Source organism: Mustela erminea, chromosome 19 (genome assembly GCF_009829155.1).
Source record: "Mustela erminea isolate mMusErm1 chromosome 19, mMusErm1.Pri, whole genome shotgun sequence".
In the NCBI taxonomy this organism is placed as follows: Eukaryota; Metazoa; Chordata; class Mammalia; order Carnivora; family Mustelidae; genus Mustela; species Mustela erminea.
In genome coordinates, this window is record NC_045632.1 from 20,239,138 (window position 1) to 20,259,292 (window position 20,155).

At 57.5% G+C, this 20,155-nt stretch overlaps 1 protein-coding gene across 1 annotated transcript; it reads left to right on the top strand.

Annotated features, from left to right (window-relative positions):
• The first annotated feature begins 3,998 nt into the window (after nucleotides 1-3,998).
• Nucleotides 3,999-19,748, top strand: SLC7A10 (solute carrier family 7 member 10). Its single transcript, XM_032325130.1, has 11 exons — nucleotides 3,999-4,263; nucleotides 13,969-14,173; nucleotides 16,087-16,238; nucleotides 16,449-16,574; nucleotides 16,644-16,797; nucleotides 17,488-17,611; nucleotides 17,693-17,796; nucleotides 18,138-18,234; nucleotides 18,403-18,552; nucleotides 19,168-19,345; nucleotides 19,583-19,748. Exons 1-11 carry the CDS (start codon nucleotides 4,113-4,115, stop codon nucleotides 19,711-19,713), a joined length of 1,572 nt encoding a protein of 523 aa, XP_032181021.1. The 5' UTR covers nucleotides 3,999-4,112; the 3' UTR covers nucleotides 19,714-19,748.
• The last annotated feature ends 407 nt before the right edge of the window (nucleotides 19,749-20,155 follow it).

Genomic DNA, 20,155 nt, shown 5'->3' on the forward strand with positions numbered 1-20,155 from the left:
TGGTACACCAGAGCTGGATGGGTTTAACAATGTCTGCTTGGTGCCACTGGTTGATTTGTTTATCCTTGTACCGTTAACGCAGTTGTTAGTGGTAGTAAGTCCTCCAACTTTGCTCGTCTTCGTATGTATTTTAGAATCAGCCTGTCAAATTTCACCACCCCTCCCCCACTTCCCCAAATCCAAGCAAATAACGGCAAAACCCCTTGGGATGAATGAGTGCTTTGGGTCTCTAGATCAATTCTATAGATTAACTTGAAGAAAACCATCTTAAATTCTAATCCACGAACAGAGTATTCTTCTCAATTAATTTATATGTTTTACAATTTCTCTTGGTGATGTTTTATAGTTTTCTGTGTAGAAATCGTACACATGGGGCACCTGGGTGGCTCAGTGGGTTAAAGCCTCTGCCTTTGGCTCAGGTCATGATCCCAAGGTCCTGAGATCGAGCCCCGCATCAGGCTCTCTGCTCCGTGGGGAGCCTGCTTCTCTTCCTCTCTCTCTTTCTGCCTCTCTGCCTACCTATGATCTCTGTCTGTCAAATAAATAAATAAAAATCTTAAAAAAAAAAAAAAAAGGAAATCATACACATAATTCACTACATTTGTTTTTAGGTATTTTATTTTTATGCTGTTACAAATTGTATTTTCTAATTATTGTTGGTACAAACAGATACAATTAGTGGGGTGCCTGGGTGGCTCAGTTGGTTGAGCATCTGACTCTTGGTTTTGCCTCAGGTCATGTTCTCATGGGTCATGGGAGTGAACCCCACATGGAACCCTTCGTCGGGCTCCACACTCGACAAGGAATCTGTTTGGAATTCTCTCTCTTTCTCTCTCCCTCTGCTGCTCCCCATCTCGTGCTCTCTGTCTCTCTCTTTATGCTGTCTCTCTCTTTTTTAAGAGAGATAAATAAATTAAATAAATAAATAAATAGATAGATCCTTTTTTTTTAAAGAAATATGTTTTTACCCATTGAACTAGAGAGCAGAGAGTCAGGCTCTCTGCTCAGCAGGGAACCTGCTTCCTCGTCTCTCTCTGCCTGCCTCTCTGCCTACTTGTGATCTCTGTCTGTCAAATAAAATCTTTTTTAAAAAAAGATTTATTTATTTTGAGAGACAAAGAGAGTGGGGGGCAGGCAGAAGGAGAGAGAAAGGAAATCTAAAAGCAGACCCCCTGCTGAGTGCGGAGCCCAACACAAGGCTCTATCTCACAACCCTGAGCTGAAATCAAAAGTTGGACAATTTGCCAACTATGCCACACGACAGTTTTATGTCTTCCTTTCCTATTTTCATGTCTTTCTATTTCTTTTCAGATTAACTTCTTTCCCTTAATAACATGAGCTTACGTTTCTTCTATGTCTTTTTGTAGTTTAACAGCTCATTTCTTCTTAGCACTGAATATTGCTCAACTGTGTGAATAGACCACAGTTTATCCATTAACCTAGTGAAGGGCATCTTGGTTACTTCCAAGTTTGGGCACCTTTGAATATAGCTATTATAAACATCCATACACAGGTTTTTGTTTTCAGTTCCTTTGGGTAAATACCCAGGAGCGGGACCATCAGATTGTATGCGAAGAACATGGTTTGTAAAAAACTGCCAAACTGTCTTCCAAAGTGGCCATACCATTTTCCGATACCCCCACAAGCAATGAATAAGCATTCCTGTTGCTCCGCATACTCAGGAGCATGGAGTGTGGTCATTGTTCTAAATTCTGGCAACTGAACGGTGAACCCTTTTACTTCTTTTTCTTGCCTTATTGCACTGGCTAGGACCTCCAGCGCAATGAATGAGTTAACCCTCTGGAAGCTAACGTTCTTCCGCGTGTCCAGTCTCAATGGAAAAGTATGCAACATTTCAGCATTAAACGTGATGTTACCTGTAGGGTTTGGGGAGTTTCATTTGTTTCCTGCAAGACTTGGGGTTTGGGTAGAAACCTTTATCAGTCTGAGGAAGTTCTCTTGTTTCTAATTTGTTAAGAGTTTTTTGTTTAAATCATGGATGACTGTTTTCTGAATCTATTGAGAAGATGTTATGGTTTTCCTTGCTTTATTCTGTTAATGTGGGGATTACTGATTGAGTACTGGGGAGTACTGATTTAGAGGCAAACCAATCTTGCCAACTTTTTATTCCAATCGGGATTTGCAGATTCTAGTTCAATTCCACTAAAATGTCCTCTTGAAAGGTGGGTCTGGACAATAACATGCAAATTCCATCCTACCGGTGCCCTAGAGTCACTCCTTCTCTCCAAACACATATCCCACATTTCAGGAGCCAGGCTCAAAACCCACAGGCTCCTGGCCGGTGAGTGGGGTTCGGGCCAACCCCTGAACGCACTAGCCCTGGCTGGACGCTCTCCCAGCAGACCCTAGCGTTGCAAAGGCAACCGGGTGGGGAGAGTGGAACCAGGAGGTCGACACCCCAACCCCCCCACACACCCCACCCAGCTACACCAGGGCTCGCTGGAGCGCGCCGCCGCCCCCACCCCGCCCCTGCGCGAGGCTCCTTTAAGAAAGCCGCGGCTGAGTGCGTCTCTGGGGCGGGAGGCAGAGGGCGCCAAGAATGCCGGACTCCGACGGGAGCGCTAAGGCTGAAGCTTCGCCGGTGGCCTCCCCCGCCGCGTGCCCCCAGCCCTCCACCCCGGGTCCTCCTGCTCCTTATCCCCAGATCCCCGCCCCCAACTTCGAAGGTCCCTCGCCCGCAGCCAAACTCCCTGCACCGCCTGGCTCGCACCTCGATGCTCCGCCCCGCAGCCCGGGACCGGACCCCAACCGCCACCCCAGCCCGGGGGCTGCCCGGAGGCCGTCGGACCCAAGCGGGGCCTTCCGCCAGCCCCGAGGCCGCGGGCTAGGGCGGGGGGAGATGGGGGCGCCCGGAGCAGCCTCATCCACATGCAGGGGACGGCGCGGCGCGGTGGCCGCCAGGAAAGGACAAAGGCTGTTCCGCCGCCGGCCGCACCGTGCCAGGCTCGCCCCGCCCGCCGCCCCGGTGGCCCCCGACGCCGCCCCCCTTGTGTCCGCTTCGCGGGCTGGGGCTGCACAGGCCGGACAGCTTCCGGGAGGAGAAGGCCTCCTTGTGACCCTGCACGCCCGACATCGTCCGCGACCTCAGGAGCCACAGCCCCCTTCTCCGTGTCTCCTGGTCAGTTGAGGTGGCCCCGACTCTTTAAGCCGGGCTGGACTGGTCTCTGGCGCAGGCCCCAAGTTCTAGTCCACCGAGACCCCACTCTCACCTGTGACCCGGCATCTGCAGATGGGACCTGCCTGATGCAGCCCAGAGTGCAGCCTGGACGGGGCGGGGAGATAGGTGGGGGAAGGGTTGGTCAGAACTTCTTCCAGGTCTCCCTAAAGGGCTCTGGATGAGGGTTAGAGGTTAGACTTGTGATAGTGGGTGCTTAGGGTCTCCTGACCCCTCCCAGAGCGTCCTAGACGCCCCCCTCCTAGAGTGATATCTCACACACCCCCATCACCATCTAGAAGCCAAGGAGGCATCAGAAAGGGTTTGGTTCTGGGCCTTGCCACTTGCTCTGTGATTCTCCTTAAGTTATCTCTGGGCCTCAACTTCCACCTGTAGAATGGACGCAACCTCCACCCTTCCATCAGCCCGCGCGCACTCGGGGCCCGCGCCAGGATTTAAGAAGTTTGGAAGAGCCGGCGCGCAGAGGGTCCCAGTACACAGACAGCTATTATTCTGGCTAGCTTCCTCAGTCTCCTTGAGGGCAGGGACCGTCTTGCCGTAGAGCTCTGCTCCCCCACCCCTACCCCACCCCACGACTAGATGTAACTCAGGCAGTGGGAGGGCCTCTTCCTTAGTTCAGCTAGAAAGTTCTTCCTAGGTCTGCCCCAAGTCCTCTTCTTCCCCAGGCAGGGGGTGGGGGCAGTTCCCTTTAAGGGAGGTGGGGGAGGGGGGCTGCCAGCCGGTCCTCCTTCCGCCCCTCCCCGGCCCGGCAGCCTGGGGCCCAGGGCCCGGGCCCCGCGCCAGCGCATGCGCCCGCCTGTGGGCGCTGTCCGGGCTGCGAAGGCGGCGAGCGCCGACAGACGGACGGACCGACGGACCCGCGGCCGGTCGGACAGACTGGGCAGCACAGGGAGCGGGGACGCGGCGGTTGAGCGACATGGCCGGCCACACGCAGCAGCTGAGCGGACGCGGGAACCCTGGCCCTGCACCCTCGCCCTCCCCCGGCCCGGGCCCCGGCCCCGGCCCCTCGGAGCGGGTGGCGCTCAAGAAGGAGATCGGGCTGGTGAGCGCCTGCACCATCATCATCGGTGAGAGGGGCCGCGGCGGGCGGGTGCCTGGGATGGTCGGGCTAAAGGCTTGGGGTGCACTGCTGCCCAAAACAAGGGGCACCCCCGCTCCGGGCGCTCCTATCGATCTGCGACTGTGGGACACGTGAGGGGATGGCCAGAGCACCTATGGGTGTCTCCCCTCAGACAGCGGCAGGAGGGCAGGATGGCTTCTTTTTCCCACCTCCCCAGGCCCCCCAAAGTTCTGCACCTGAGGGAGGTGAGGGCCCCATCCACCGCTGGAATTCCCCTGCTGCCTTTATTTTGTTGTGGGTTTCAGCAAGGCAGAATGCTCTTGGTTTTCTCATCTATGAAAGGGAGGTGAGGATAATCCTGCCTTGAGTGCCAGGAGCCCTGTAAGTGTGGGGATTGGATAGGCCAACCCAGGTTAAGGCTCCGGGTTCTGGACTGTGGCTCTAGTCTCCAGGTGCCATGCAACGAGGGTTATTAATTCTTCTAAAGCAGGAGACCCCCAGCCCACTGGACAGGTAGAGCCAGCCCCAAGGGGGAAGAGGTTCAGAGTATATGATTACTGCAGAGTTTGGTGGCAGGACCCTGGGGAGAGGGTGGAGCCATCAGTGACTGGGGAAGCCAGTCACTGGTCCACACAACAAGCCTGCAGAAAAAGCCAACCTGCTTCCTGGGCTGGGATCCCAACAGGCACTCACATCTTCCGGCCTCCTCTTCCCCACTGGAGAATGGGTCCCCCATATGGGGACTTCTGAGTAGCCACAGGACTCAGCGGACAAGGCGCAAGTCATGGATGCTGACTCCTCAGGAACTAGGTAACCCAGATCTGTGTCCACACCGAGGGCCTCAGAGACCCTCCTGGGAGTGGTCGGTTCCATCCCGTGTCCCAGGAGACACAGACTGGGTGGATGGATCTGGGCCTCTTGACTGCTTTATTCTGTTGTGGGTGGGTCTTCCCCTCACCAGCCAGTAGGATCTCCTTGCACACCCACCGCCCACCCACCCTCAGACCCCTGGAGATGGAGAAAGTTGGAGGCTCAGATGGGCGGATAGGGGTCTTCCCCTCTTCCTCTTCTGCCCCCGCACTGGGAGCTCCTGCCCTGGGGCTGGGATCTGGCTCTGGGCCACCCCCACACTCCTAGAACACAGCCCCTGTGCTGGTAGCATCCTGCTTCACCCACTTGCCCCTGGAATGGAGTCTTGATTAGCGGCTCATGCGACCTTCTTGGCGTGGGACATCCCTGCTCCATGATCTGCTGGGAGGAAGGACTGGGTCCAGAGCTTTAGCCAGGATACTAGTTAGAATCTTGCCCTGGCCCACACCCTCTCCAGCATCTGTGCTCCCGGGAACGGGAGGCCCACACATGATGGAAGGACCATGGAGTCAAGAAGCTGGCCATGTCAGAGCCAGCTGCCGTGCCAGCAAGGTGCAGGGAGAGACACAGTTCTTCCGGGGCTGCCTCAGCTAAGCAGCCATCCTTAAGCTGTATTTCTGCTCTGCCTCCTCCCACATCCTATCAGCTTCAGGTCAGGTGGAGGCTGCCGGCTCCTCTCTGCTGGAAGGAGAGCCCTGATGGTGGCGGTGGGGAAGGAGGAGGCTAGCTCCACCATCTCCTGCAGCCTGCGAGACAGACCTGCACGTCCCAGCTCGGCCCTTGCCGCACCCCCATTCTTCAGCCCATCCCTGCTGTTCCAGGTCCACTGCTCCCTTGACCTCCAGACCTTGAAGTCTGAGCAGGGGTAAGAGGTGGCTTGACCGAGGGCTGCAGACTTGGGAAGGGAACCCAGAAGAACTGACCCCAGCACGGGACACTCAGGGAGCTTCAAAGAATTCCAGCTGGCAAGAGATGGACAAAGGGAGAATGGATGTGGACCAGAGGGGACAGGACATGAGGGAGGAAGCGTCTGTGGGCTGAGTAAGGGTCTGCCCAGCCCTTCCCACCTTATGCCCTGGAGTCCCCGCCCCACCCACACACTGTTCCTTTGTTACCAGCTCCTACAGTTGCTCTCTCCAAAACTTCAAATAGCCCCTCCCAGAAGGTCCTATAATTCTCTCTCCTTGTACCCTCTGCCCCAGCATAGGCCGAGGAGTGGGGCTTTCTGGAATGGGATGATTTGGAAGGGCTTTGGGCTGGAGAAAGACTCCACCTGAAGTGTGTTTGGGGCAGCACCTGCTGGCCCCAGCCAGCACACCTGCAGGGAGCCAGCTGAGCGGGGCTCCATAAGACACTGCTGCATCTAATACCTCTTCTGAAAAACACCTCTTATTACATTATGAAATCATGTTCTCCCTTTATCCTATTTGATTCTCATGCCCACCTTGCAAGGCAGGAGTGTTTATACCCATTCTACAGACATAGAAACTGAGGCTGGAAGTTAAATGGCACTTCTGCAAACAGTAGACCTTGGGATTTGGAACCAGATTTGGAACCAATCTTCCAATTCAGTGCCCTTCCCCATACTGTTCTGGTGCTGGCCAAAATTGGGGCCAGGTTCAAAGCCCTCAGTGGGGGAGGGTTGGGATTGACCCAGCTCCCCAGTTCCCATGGATGGATGAACAAACAAAGGGACAAAGGAATCTCCCTGACTTCCCACCCCCGCCTAGGGCTGTATGTACAGAATCTCTTGTCCTGCAGGGCCCCCAGCCAGCGCCTTCTCCCAATCCACATCTAAGGAATGGGGGTGCCCAGGTCCAGCAGAGTGAGAATCACCCTGGATCTGCTGACCAGGCTGCTCCATCCTCCACTCTCTCCTTTTAACTCAGGGATCCCACCTATGCTGGTCTTCATGTGTCAGGCTCAGGTATGTTCAGGGACTCAGAGGTGAACCCGATCTCCTTAGACGACAATCCCTGCTCCTCCAAGGATGGGCAGGCCCCTCTCTGTTGTCTCCAGGCCTGAAGGTGGCTGGGCTGCTCAAAGGTTGGCTCTCTCCACAAGCTCGGCCCCTCCTCATAGGGACCCTGAGAAAGACCCTGTCTGTGTCTCCCAGCCCTGATCTACAGATGAGGAAACAGACTGAGGCGGCAGCCAGCCCAGAGGCAGAGGCCCTCGGTGTTGGGGACCGAGGCTGCTCTGGCTGCAAGGAGGGGACCTGCCAGCACTGGACACACTCATTCATCGATTCAACAATTAGGTACAGAACAGGGCCAGGCACTGTTCTAGGTGCTAGAGACACAGCAGGGAAGAAGACAGACAAACGCTCTGTCCCCTCGGAGCTGATGTTCCAGCGTGAAAGTCGAAGAGTAAATGATGAGCAGCCACATGTTTAGCCAATGGGTGATGATCCGTGCTAAGGTGAAAAAAAATAAGGTGGGGGTGGGGAGGATAGTGGGGAGGAAATGAGTCAGGAGCGGGATGGGGCCCAGTTGGTGTGGGCTTTGCCGATTGCAGTGAGAAATGTGTCTCTTTGCAAGGTGGGGGAGGGCTTTGAGCAAAAGAGGGTGGGATTGTATGGGATCAAATAGGATGGCATGAGGCGACATGGGATGGGGTAGATGGAATGGGATAGGATAGAATAGAAATATAGGATGGGATAGGACAGAATAGGATGGGGTAGGATGGACGGGATGGATAGGATAGGATACGGGATGGAATGGGGTAGGATGGAATGGGATGGCATGGGGTGGGAAGGGATAGGATGTAACAGGGTATAGGATGGGATGGGATGGGACAGGATGGGATGGGATGGGGTGGATAGGGTAGGATATGGGATGGCATGGGGTAGGATGGAATGGGATGGGATGGGACAGGATGGGGTGGATAGGGTAGGATATGGGATGGGATGGGATGGATGGGGTAGGATATGGGATGGCATGGGGTAGGATGGAATGGGATGGGATGGGACAGGATGGGATGGATGAGATGGAATTAGATGAATGGAATGGGATGGGATGGGATGGGGTAGGATGGGATGGGATGGGATGGGACAGGATGGGATGGGATGGATAGGATAGGATATGGGATGGAATGTGATGGGATGGGACAGGATGGGATGGATGAGATGGAATTAGATGAATGGGATGGGATGGGACAGGATGGGATGGATGAGATGGAATTCGATGAATGGGATGGGATGGGACAGGATGGGATGGGATGGATAGGATAGGATATGGGATGGCATGGGGTAGGATGGAATGGGATGGGATGGGACAGGATGGGATGGATGAGATGGAATTAGATGAATGGAATGGGATGGGATGGGATGGGACAGGATGGGATGGGATGGATAGGATAGGATATGGGATGGAATGTGATGGGATGGGATGGGATGGGATGGGATGGATAGGATAGGATATGGGATGGAATGTGATGGGATGGGACAGGATGGGATGGATGAGATGGAATTAGATGAATGGAATAGGATGGGGCAGGCTATAGGATGGGATGGAAGGATGGGCTGGGACAAGATGGACGGAATAGGATATTTGGGATTGGATCTAGGATGGCATGGGATAGGCTATGGGATGGGATCGGATAGGATAGGATGGCGCCCACCATAGAGAAGAAGCTGTGGGCAGCAATGGTAGAAGCAGGAAGCCTGGTCAAGAGTGTACCTGAGTCCCTTGTGTAAGAGATGATGACGGTTGAGAGCAGGGTGGCCGCGAGGAGGTGCTGAGGGGAGGTTCAGTTCTGGGTGTGTTTGGAAGACACAGCCACAGGATTTATAATGAACTGGGTGTGAGGTGTGGGAGAAAGAGAAGAACCGGGGGCGACCCCAGGTTTGGGCCCGAGCCTCTGGAAGCCCGGTTTGCTGTTTATCGGTCCAGAAAGAAGGAGAGGAGTAGGTCTTGGGGGCAGGGGGTTGAAAGTCGGGGATCCCATTGCAAACATGTGAAACTCGCAATGTTGTTTGCTGAGTAATTAGCTGGATACCCAGGTTTAGTTCAGGGAAGAGGTCCATGGTAGGCATATCAATTTGGGAGTTGCCAACAGAAGCTGGGGGTACTGGTGGAGGCCTCGAAGGAAGAGTGTGTGGAAGGAAAGGGGCAGAGGCCCCAGGACTGCGCCACGGGCACTCAACGTCTGGAAGTCAGGAAAGAGAAGGACCAGCAGAAACATCCAGAAGGAGCAGCCCACAAGGTGGGAGAATGGGCAGGAGGCTGAGTGTGGAGGAAGGGCTTTACCTGCCAAATACCACTGATGAGGCAGGCAAGATGTGCTCTGGGGGTGGACGGTTGGGTCCAGCGGAGTGGAGCTCAGCGATGACCTTGACCCAGCCTGGAGACTGGGCACAGGCGAAATTTGCTTAGCGGGCCCCGCTGGGCCGAGCCAGGCCGAGCCAGGCCGAACAAGCTCCACACTTCTGCTCATCCCTCTCTTGAAAGGAAAGTGGGTTAGGCCGGAGGTGCCCGCGGGCCAATTGGCAATTCCAGACGTGTCCTGGAGGCATCCCCACTCACCTCCCTGGAGTTCTGCCAACACCCTCAAAGGCACTTCTCTCTCCTCAAAGGGATGCCCAGCACTTGTTCATTAAGGATACACGTGTGTTTGGGGAAACAGCAGGGCCCCCAAAGCGGAGCTCTGGCCGTTGACCCCAGCATGTTTGAGGTCCCTGGGGGAATCCGGCTTCCAAAGGCCAGATTGGGTGGCCTGGGGTTTCTCCAAGCTGGAAGACAATAGTGAGATTAATAAGTACTTCCAGGGGCCTCTGATGAGCAAGGCAGAGTGGGAGCGCACCCCCTCACTGCCTCCTCTCCCCACTTCACAGATAAGAACACTCCAAGAGGCCAAGTATCTTGTCCACAGCACCCCAACCCCTGCCCCCACCACGAGGTATCTGGGATTCGAACCCAGATCTAGGGATCCTCAATTAGCACCACGGTCTGTGGCCTTGGGGACCTACTGATGGGAATGTGGAGCTTTTTCCCAGAGGCCTCATGGGTCATCCCCTAATGAGAAGGTGCTGGGACTCGTTGCCCAGAGCAGAGGAAGGAGGCCTGGCCTATGGCCAGCCCCTGATCAGACCCGAGAGCCCTAGAGCTATTCTGTCTCGGGCCAACAGGCCAATGTGACAGGAAGAATCCCCATTGTGGGCCTGCTAGCTAAAAGAGGCACAGCTAGGCAAGGCGTATGTAGATGACTTAGGCCTTGTGGGTTCTGTGTCCTCTGGGGCTCGGGGGGCTCTGAGTCCTCACTACAGCAGGCCGGGGCCCATGCAACGTGACCAGTGAAGAATCCCTTCCTCACCATCCTCTCGATACCATGGCGGTAGGCCAAGGTGGGAGGTCAGTGAGGGCTTCCTGGAGGTGGCGCAGCTTCTGGGAGTCCAGTGAGCTGAGGAGAGTTCTGCCACCATGTGAGACAGGGGCCCGTAAGCAGACTGTGTTTCCTTAGGCCTTCCGCAATTGTGCAGAAAGTATCTGCCCTGTCCAGTGGGGTGTCCACCAAAGTCAGGGTTGAACCAGCCCTCTGCTGCCCCCTAGCTCAGTGGCCCTATCTAGCAAATGGGGAAACTGAGGCCCAGAAGGGCAGCTCTGGCCTGAGATCACATAGCTGACTCCCCAAAGTGTTTCTAGCGATGAGGGGTTGTGCCAGCAGCCTGGCCTGCCAAGACCTCCCTGCCCACCCCAAATCAGACTGCACTTTGCCCCCATCCACACCCAGGGCAGCTGGCTCCTTCCACCACCGTGACCTCCACCATCTATCCTGTGACCTCCATGGTCAGCCCCTGCATCCCAGAAATAGGTCAGCACACACCGCAACAGACAGGAGAACAATGGCCCTTTCTTCGTTCCTCTGTGGAGCCGACTAAGCCCCATCAGGCCAAACATCTTAATGTGATAAAAACCACCCAGCGTGGTCTGAGGGGAGAGGGATGGGAGGGGACTGGGGGGACTCCTGGTGGGGACTCACCTCCTTACCCACCTGTGTGGGAACTCTGGCCCTGCAGGGACCACAGAGCAGCTATGCCACTGGGTGAATGGGACCGCAGAGGCCTTGAAACCTGCATTTCTCCAGCCCGCTGCCCTCAGACACCTGACTGGGCGCTCAGTAGTATCTCACAGCCCATCCCATGTTCCCTGGTTCCTGCCCCTCCTCTTCTCCAAGAGCAGGTTCCCCGAAGGGCTGGGCTTTTCCACTGCTGTGTCCTGAATCCAACAGGGCTGATTCCGCTGGACTTGAGCATGAGGGCTGAGAAGGGAGGCCTGAGCCCACAACCACTGGGAGGGCTGGACAGCCCCCCCCCCCGCCGCCATAACCGTTACAGCTCCGTGGTCCCTCCTCCAGGCCTCCTGTAATCATTCAGATGCTGGAGGTCCCCACCCCTGTCCCCAGTGTCCTCGTCCTGCCCTCTGCCACTCACCCAAGCTCATGGCCCCTGTGGCTCCTTGCAGAGCCCCACTCAGGCCACGTGGTCCCCAGAGAGGCCAGTGGACCTCAGTGGGGTCTTCTGCCACCTTCCGGCCCAAACCTGGGGAGGATGCCAGAAGCTGTCCAGGCCCAGAAGGAGAGGCCCCCAAGGACCTCAGAGACACCAACTGGCACACATGTTCCTTTCAGTCACATGGGCCTGCACTATAGGCCAAGGCCATGTGTCCACACAATCACAATCCCCCGACCCATCCCCCAAGTGCCAGCATTGGAGTCTCCAGCCCCTGGGCACAGGCTAGTGACACGTCCCTTTCAGACCCCAACCTGGGAGGACAGGATGCTAGATGTGGCTTTCCCAAGGGCTAAGCCCATGAGGCCCCGCCATGCTGAACTCTAGAGAGGGCCGGGGTCCCCATGGGCTGGGTTGCTCGGGTCCCTGGATGCCCCCAGCCTGAATGCACCCAGCTCCTTCCAAGGCCACCCAGCCCCCGCTGGCTTCCAACCTCACTGGCATTTGGCAAATCCCACTCCACCAAGCCCTGAGAACAGAGGCTGTGCTGCTGGATAGAGCGAACTCAAAGACCCTTTAGAAAGCGGAGCCAGGCCCCAGCCCCTCAGGGTAGATAAGGGAGGTGGCCCCTCTCCCACTGGAAGCAGGCTGACGGCTCAGCTTACTTCTGGGGGCTGGGGGACAGAAATTCTTTGGTCCTTATCTGGATGTATTTAGGGCTCCTGGGATGTGACTAGAAAACCAAGTGGGGCACCGTGGCCGTCCAGACTGGAAATCTGTGTCGGCCGGGGGTGGGGTGGGGGTAGCACCGTGGACAAGGAATGCATGCAGATTGGCAGCCACAGCCGTGTCCTTGGCCAGGCCCGCCTGTGGGCCTGGCAGGTGGAGTAGGCAGGCTCTGCCTCGATGAGTGTACATTCTCCCAGTGGACCTGGCAGGTGGGGTCATCCTGTCCAGGGACAGAGCGTCAGCTCCTAGTAGTGTTGCTCTTTTATTCATGGGGCCTGGGCATTCTGGGGTCATTTCCACTTGGGCAGGTCCTCGTGCAAACCACCAACGATGAGACCTCATTTGTGTGCACAGAGGGTGAGACCCAGGTCCCCCAGAGCATTGCCCTTTTTACCCTAACTGCCGGGGAGCTCACAGCTCAGTGGGCACTCAGTCTTGCTCACCGTGAGAACCTGCTCTGCAGACCATGGCTTGGCCCTCTGAGCATTCAGACTGAGCATCCCCAGATGCTGCGGGTCAATGGAGTACCCCCAACACGTGTCACAGTCCGCAAGACGCTGAGTCAGCCCAAGGACAGGGCAGGCCTCCGGTGACCCTGGCAGACTCCCTTCACGTGTGAGCCTCAGAGGCTGTGACCGCCCCCCTCCTCCTCTTTGCAGTGCCTCTCTAGGAAAGCGGAGCAGAGACGGCTGCCCCCACTTCACAGATGGGAAAATCAGTCTTTCAGGTTAGGACTTCGGTGCCGCTTTGGGCATCGGGCCATCCGTGCACCCATTCAGTTTACTCGACAGATGTGTCGTGAGCACCTACTATGTGCTGGGGGTTGGAGGTGAGTGAGACCAGGTGCAGCAACAGATGCACCCACAATCACGCAAGGATGCCGAGTACGTCTGGGTCCAGCTGTGAATGAGCGGACGGCTTCCTATATGATATCTTGCCAAAGCCTCACAGAAACCTCTCATACAGGTAGATCTTGAGAGGTGACCTGAGCCCCAGCTGAGGTTTCCCACTGTGGTGCTGGGATTAGAGCATCGACTCCTCTCTGCATCCACCGGGCTGTCTCAAGGGGAGAGGCAGTCTTATCCGGACCCCGGGCTGGCCGCGTCTCTGTCAGCCTGCCATTGCAATCCTTCCGTGATGGCTGTTGACCTTCCCCAGCTGTATACACGCACTCGTTCCTGTCTGTCTCCCTCACCCCACCGGCCCTTGCCCAGGACTGGAAATATTTCAGCGGTGCCAGGAAACCAGGTCTCTTCAGCATCTATGTCTGCAGTCTGGGTCCTAGATCAGGGAGGAGTCCAGCAAGCGGGTCCCCGAGCTGCTGAGCCCCCTCCCTCATGCTTGCCCACCTGCTGGGAGGAAGCGGGGGCGGACAGAGGAACAAGAGCAGGACTCATGTCCTGAACTGGGTGGATGAGGTGCCTCTTCCCATGCCAGGGTGTGGAGAAGGGGAGATAATGAGCCCAGATGGGATTAGATGGGATTTGCAAGGTCTGAGGCCCCTAGTGGCAAACCACAGGCCTATGGGCCCACCTTCCCTCTCCTCCTCCTCCTCCAGGGAGCAGCCTGGGTTTCCTTTCTCATTGTAGCATCTGGGAGCCTGAGAAGGCTGGGCTGTCTAAGGGGATCCCAGACCTGATGCCTCCCCATCTCTCCCCACCCCAGGAAACATCATTGGCTCCGGCATCTTCATCTCCCCCAAGGGGGTCCTGGAGCACTCAGGCTCTGTGGGTCTGGCCCTCTTCGTCTGGGTCCTAGGTGGAGGCGTCACTGCCCTGGGCTCCCTCTGCTACGCGGAGCTGGGAGTCGCCATCCCCAAGTCTGGTGGGGACTATGCCTATGTCACTGAGATCTTCGGGGGCCTGGCTGGGTGAGTGTGGGGCACCAGCGGGGTTGGTGGGGGAGGGTATGACAATCTGGAATGGAGGGTCACTTGGGCCCTGGACTTCAGTTTCTTCTTTTTCTCACATCTCAGGGAGGTCATGGGATGCATAGAGGAAAAGGGTGGGGGTGTTGCGCAGCCTTCCAACGCCAGAATGGGCTGGACACTCCGGCTGGCCCCTTGACTTCTCTGTGCTTCCTTCTAAATGTTTCTTGAAGCCTACTCCCCACATGGGTGATTCTCGCAACAAAGGAAGGGCGGCCTTGATTTTAGTCAACCCACATGTGTGTGGGGGTGCGTATAATTCCTACCAGCGCCCTGCAAGAGGGCCCCTTTAAATAGCCCCACCCCCACATTCTTTTATTCACCAATCAACATTAGCTGAGCATCTACTGTGTGCTGGGGACTAGAGATAAAAGGATCTATCCCTGTTCTCAAATTGTTCACAGGGCAGAAGGGAGAAAGCCCCTCTGTACTTGGGGAAGACCTAGAGAATTCTTGCTCTGTGGTGTGCGTGAGGGGCAGTGGCCCAGCGGCCAAAAGAATGGGATATCATCACCTAGTGAAGGCTTCTGGGAAAAACAACATTCACACCAGGGCTTAGAGGGCGAGCCTGATGCCTCTGGTATGGCCAGAGGCAGATCAGATCCACGGCAAGTGCCAGGGTTTGGAGGCCCTGGGGCTGCCTAGGGGCACGATGGGGGATTAGAGCTATTGCAATTAACCCCCTGAGCCATGCCGAGGGCCTGAATAAAGGTATAGGAAGATTCCAGAATCATCCAGAAGACATGATAGCCAGGGTGGCCTGAGGGAGAGGTGGGGGCGGGAGGTGACAGCCACTTTCCCACTAGATGGACTCCATGGGAGGGAAAGTTTTGGGGTCGGGCTCCCATGCTGGTGGGGTCTGTGGCATATCTGGGGAGATGGTCTAGTCCGGTCTGGGCAGAAGGGTGTCTGGAGCTCAAAGGAAAAGTCTAGGCTAGAGTATCCAAAATTTGGTTCTGGGGAATGTGGTGCGGGGCCTTAAAGGGGTAGCGGTAGATGGGGTTTCAGGGTGTGTCCATGGGTGCTCTGCTCTGGAGAGAGGGTCCTCAAAGGGGACTGGGACCTGAGAAAGCAGAAAAATTGGGCTGTGTGGTTAAGAGAATACTCAAGAAGTAGGAGCGGGGGAGGGCCCAAGGCCCAGCCCCGGGGGGCCTGTCTTCTAAGGCTGACAGAAGGGAGCAAGGGGTGGGCCCCCAAGTAAAGGAGAGGACCAAGAGGAATCTACCAAGCCCGGTGGTCCAGGGGTCACTGTGTCCCTGGATGCGGCAGTCCCCATCCTTAGGGTCTAGGAGCGTCCCCACAGACAGGTCCTCCTGAGGATGCAGGCAGAGCCCCTGGGAAGAGGTTAGGCCTCACAACATTGAACAGAGCCCGGGCTCACATGTGGGTACCCCACAGTGGCAATATTTGGGCAAAAGGGACATAAATCGCTCCCTAACCCCTGCCAGGGCTCCTCACGAGGTCTTATCCCCCCGGGGCCACGGCTCAGAGCCAGCTACCTGCAGCCATGGGCTCTGCTGAGAGACCCCACTGGGACCATAACCCAAGGTCCCGGGACAGCCCGCCCCAGCTCAGGAAACAACCCGTGGCCACAGCTCATACGCTATTAGAAAGGTGGCTGCTTCCCCAGTCCTTTTCGACACCTGCCCAAGGGCAACCTGGAGCTCTTTAACCATGCTGAATGTCATCTCTGTTGCAAAAGTCCATTCTCAGAACAGAATCGGCCCTGCCTTCCCCGGCGCATCGCGCACCCTCGCCAGCCCTGGGTGCCGCGGCCTGAGGGGCAGCCCCCACCTGGGCTGGCTTGGCTGGGAGGGCGCTGCTGCCTCTGCCAGTGGGGCACTCCCTTGTTCCAGCTTCCTGCTGCTCTGGAGCGCAGTCCTCATCATGTACCCAACCAGCCTGGCTGTCATCTCCATGACCTTCTCCAACTACGTGCTGCAGCCCGTGTTCCCCAACTGCATCCCCCCAGCCGCCGCCTCCCGCGCACTCTCCATGGCCTGCCTGAGTGAGTGACCGCTCTGGGCCCGTGCCCTGCTCCCTGCTGGCTGATGTGGGAGGGCTGTGCATGTGCGGGAGGGGAGCATCCCTCCACTTGCCGGCCCCCTGGGAGCTCAGCCTCAGGGGGTGGGCTGCTGGGGGTGGGTGGGCTGCCGCTCTCCTGCAGCCTGGGCCAAACTTGGCCATGGCCCACCGCCCTCTCTCCCTTCCTCCCCAGTGCTCTTGACCTGGGTGAACAGCTCCAGCGTGCGCTGGGCCACACGCATCCAGGACATCTTCACCGGCGGGAAGCTGTTGGCCCTGTCCCTCATCATTGGCGTGGGCTTTGTCCAGATCTTCCAAGGTAGGGCCGGGGTGGGGCCGTGGACAGGGCTGCGGCGACAACACTGACCCCTGACCTCTGGACCCCCAGGACATTTCGAGGAGCTGAGGCCCAGCAATGCCTTTGACTTCTGGATGACGCCCTCTGTGGGTCACCTGGCCCTGGCCTTCCTCCAGGGCTCCTTTGCGTTCAGCGGCTGGAACTTCCTCAACTACGTCACTGAGGAGCTGGTCGACCCTCGAAAGTGAGTGGGATGCCCAGCCGAGCCCTGGGAAGGGGAGGGGTGCAGCGGTGGGAGAGACAGCCTCCCTGCACAGGTCCGCTGCCTCCCAGGGCCCCATCTGGTCATCTGCCTGACCGTGCTGCTGTTGGGACACCAGTGCTCCCTGCGAGGCTGTGGGCGGGCCATGGCCCCTTGCCATCAATGCATCCAGCCATCGGCATTTGGCCAAAATTTATACGTGTGCACACGACATGCCCTATGGATGAAGCCAATGGCTCCCTCTGATGCTTAGCCAGGGATCCCAACAGTGAACTGCTGGGAGCCGGGGCTGGGGCTGATAGGGCGTTCCAGCAGGGGCAGATCTATGCACGGGACTCTAGGGGCACTTTGTAAGGATTTTTGAGGATTTTCAAGGCTGAGTTTGGCTGTATGCAATTTTCTCTTTGTGTATCGACAGTAGAGGTGCCCCTCGGGGTTTGATGTGGCTCTCCCCCCATCAGTCCCTCCTCCTACCTGCCTGTGCCCGGGCTGGAGCTGGGGGGGGCAGCAGGGGGACAGTAGTGCTGCCCCTTCCCTGTCCCAAGGCCCCCAGCAGACCCGGACCCTGGAGATAGAGACTCCGACTGCTCCCTTGCTGGGTCCTCTGGCTCCCACCTCACAGCCCCCCCACCCACGGGGACTGACGCTGACATACTGCCCCACTGCCCCCAGGAACCTACCCCGTGCCATTGTCATCTCCATCCCGCTGGTGACCTTTGTGTACACCTTCACCAACATTGCCTACTTCACTGCCATGTCCCCCCAGGAGCTGCTGGTCTCTAACGCGGTGGCCGTGGTGAGTGGGGTCCCACTTGTGCCTGGCTCCCGCCCACCCCGCCCTGCCTCACGCATCCCCTCTTCTTCTGTGCCCACTCAGACCTTCGGGGAGAAGCTGCTGGGCTACTTTTCTTGGGTCATGCCCGTCTCCGTGGCACTTTCCACTTTTGGAGGGATCAATGGCTACCTGTTCACCTCCTCCAGGTGACTGGATTGGGGAGGGGCTTGGTCAAGGTGAGGCAAGGCAGGTGCGTGCGATCCGTGCCAGGGGCCAGAGGGAGTCAAATCCTGCCTGGTGGGTCTCATGTGAAGCTGGGACGATGAACTCCCCAGTTACAGGAGTCAGACCCCCAACTCTGAGGTCCAGAAAGCAAAAGGGAGGTGGGGCAAGACAGGGAAGAACTGCCCTGTGGGGCTGCTGGGGCCCAGAGCAGGGGTCAGAGGCGACAGCTCAAGAGGGACATCACGTCTGGAGCAGAGGTCCAGGATCTGGTTGGTAGGAGGCCCGTGGCCGGACTCACGGCCGCCACCCATCTCTGTCCCAGACTGTGCTTCTCGGGGGCCCGAGAGGGGCACCTGCCCAGCCTGCTGGCCATGATCCATGTCCGACACTGCACCCCCATCCCTGCCCTCCTCGTCTGTGTAAGTTGTGAGGGCACGGCTGGCCGGGAGGGGAGCCGGGGCCACCCAGCAATGTGGGGAATGGTGGGGATTTGTCTCGGCCCTAGGGGGCAGCCCACAGAGGCAGCGGGGAAGGCCGGGGCTGATGGAGGCAGGTGGGAGGCCACGCTCAGCCCGGTCCTCTCCCAGTGCGGGGCCACAGCGGTCATCATGCTTGTGGGAGACACGTACACGCTCATCAACTACGTGTCCTTCATCAACTACCTCTGCTACGGCGTCACCATCCTGGGCCTTCTCGTGCTGCGCTGGAGGCGGCCGGCGTTGCACAGGCCCATCAAGGTGAGGTCCGGGAGTGGGGCCGGGCTGGCACATGTGGTCCAAGCCCCACAATCATTTGTGCTCGGGGCGGGGGGGAGGGGGGCAGGGGAGGACAACGACTAGGATTCGAGTTTTAGCCATGTGCCCGGCCCTGCTCAGGCTGTGTGTACACTGATATATTCAGCACCCCCAACAGCCCCACAAGGGGTTGCTGGGTGCACTCTGAGCTTCCAGACGGGAAAGTCAGGCTCGGGTGCTTGCTCCCGGTCACATGGAACCCCAGGAGCACGCACAGGACGGGAGACAGGAGAGCCTAACTCAAGCTGAGTGTACATACTCTGTGTGCGTATAAATCCTGGAGCCAGACAAGGGCTCAGTGCCTAAAAAAGGTGACACACCAAAAAAGACAGAGACGTCCAGCCAAATGCAAACAGCCAGGGACACATGGTTGCTGTGTGCAGCTCAGGGCCACAGAAACTTCAACAAATCCTCAACCGTTTGGCACCCTGGCCATCCCCTGAGGTGGCTTCTAGCTTGTTGGGCTACAGGGGGAGCCCTCACGCCCCAGTGGGTGGGAAGCATGTGGGACCCCCCGGGGTGGGGGTGCCATGGGCAGTCCGGCTGGCTCTCCCCCAGGTGAACCTCCTGGTCCCCGTGGCGTACTTGGTTTTCTGGGCATTCCTGCTGGTCTTCAGCTTCATCTCGGAGCCCATGGTGTGTGGGGTCGGCGTGATCATCATCCTCACAGGAGTGCCTGTTTTCTTCCTGGGGGTGTTCTGGAAAAGCAAACCAAAGTGTGTGCACAGACTCACAGGTGAGCCGGGCAGCCTCCCCAAGGCAGTGGGAGCAAGGGATGCGACCCTCTTAGGGGCTGGCCCTGGAGCAGGCCCCCCCTCCGGCAGCTGCGGTGGTAACAGGATCCAGCCACCACCGGAAGTCTCCCCAAGAGGTGACCCCAGAGTCCAGGATCCGCCTGATGGGAGCATTCCCTGAAGACCCCTGCCCCACAGAGTCAGACCCAAGGTCTATCTGTTTGTCCATCTGTCCTCAGAGTCCATGACACGCTGGGGCCAGGAGCTGTGTTTCGTGGTCTACCCCCAGGGTGCCCCCGAGGAGGAGGAAAATGGCCCCTGCCAGTCGCCCCCACTGCCCGCCACGGACAAGCCTTTGAAGACACAGTGAGACATTCGCGGAGCCCGAAGCAGCTGTTTCTGTTTACATGTTGTTTATTGAGGAAGTGTTTTTGCAAAATAATTTTTTTTTTGGATTTTTGTTTTGTTCTGTTTTGTTTTGTCCTGGAAAAGAAAAAAAGAGAGAAAGAGAGAGAGATCCGACACTTGGAGGCCTAGGCTGAGGGAGCCCTGCAGATGTGCGCTGGGCTCCTTGTCGGCACTGCCCCACTGGCTTCTCCTGCAAAGGTCTATGAATAAAACAGGGCTGGTGGGTGGTGTGCTTGTCTTGGGTGAGTCCCTGGTGGGCATCACTCAGCGGGGCTCGCGTGGTGCTGGCTGCGGGCGGGGCCCCAGCAGGCTCTGGAGGAGGCCTTTGGTGTTTGGGGGCTCCGCCTCCTGAGCCAGACACTTCATCTCTCCCTCATGGGGTCTGGAGCCAGCCCCGCCCCAAA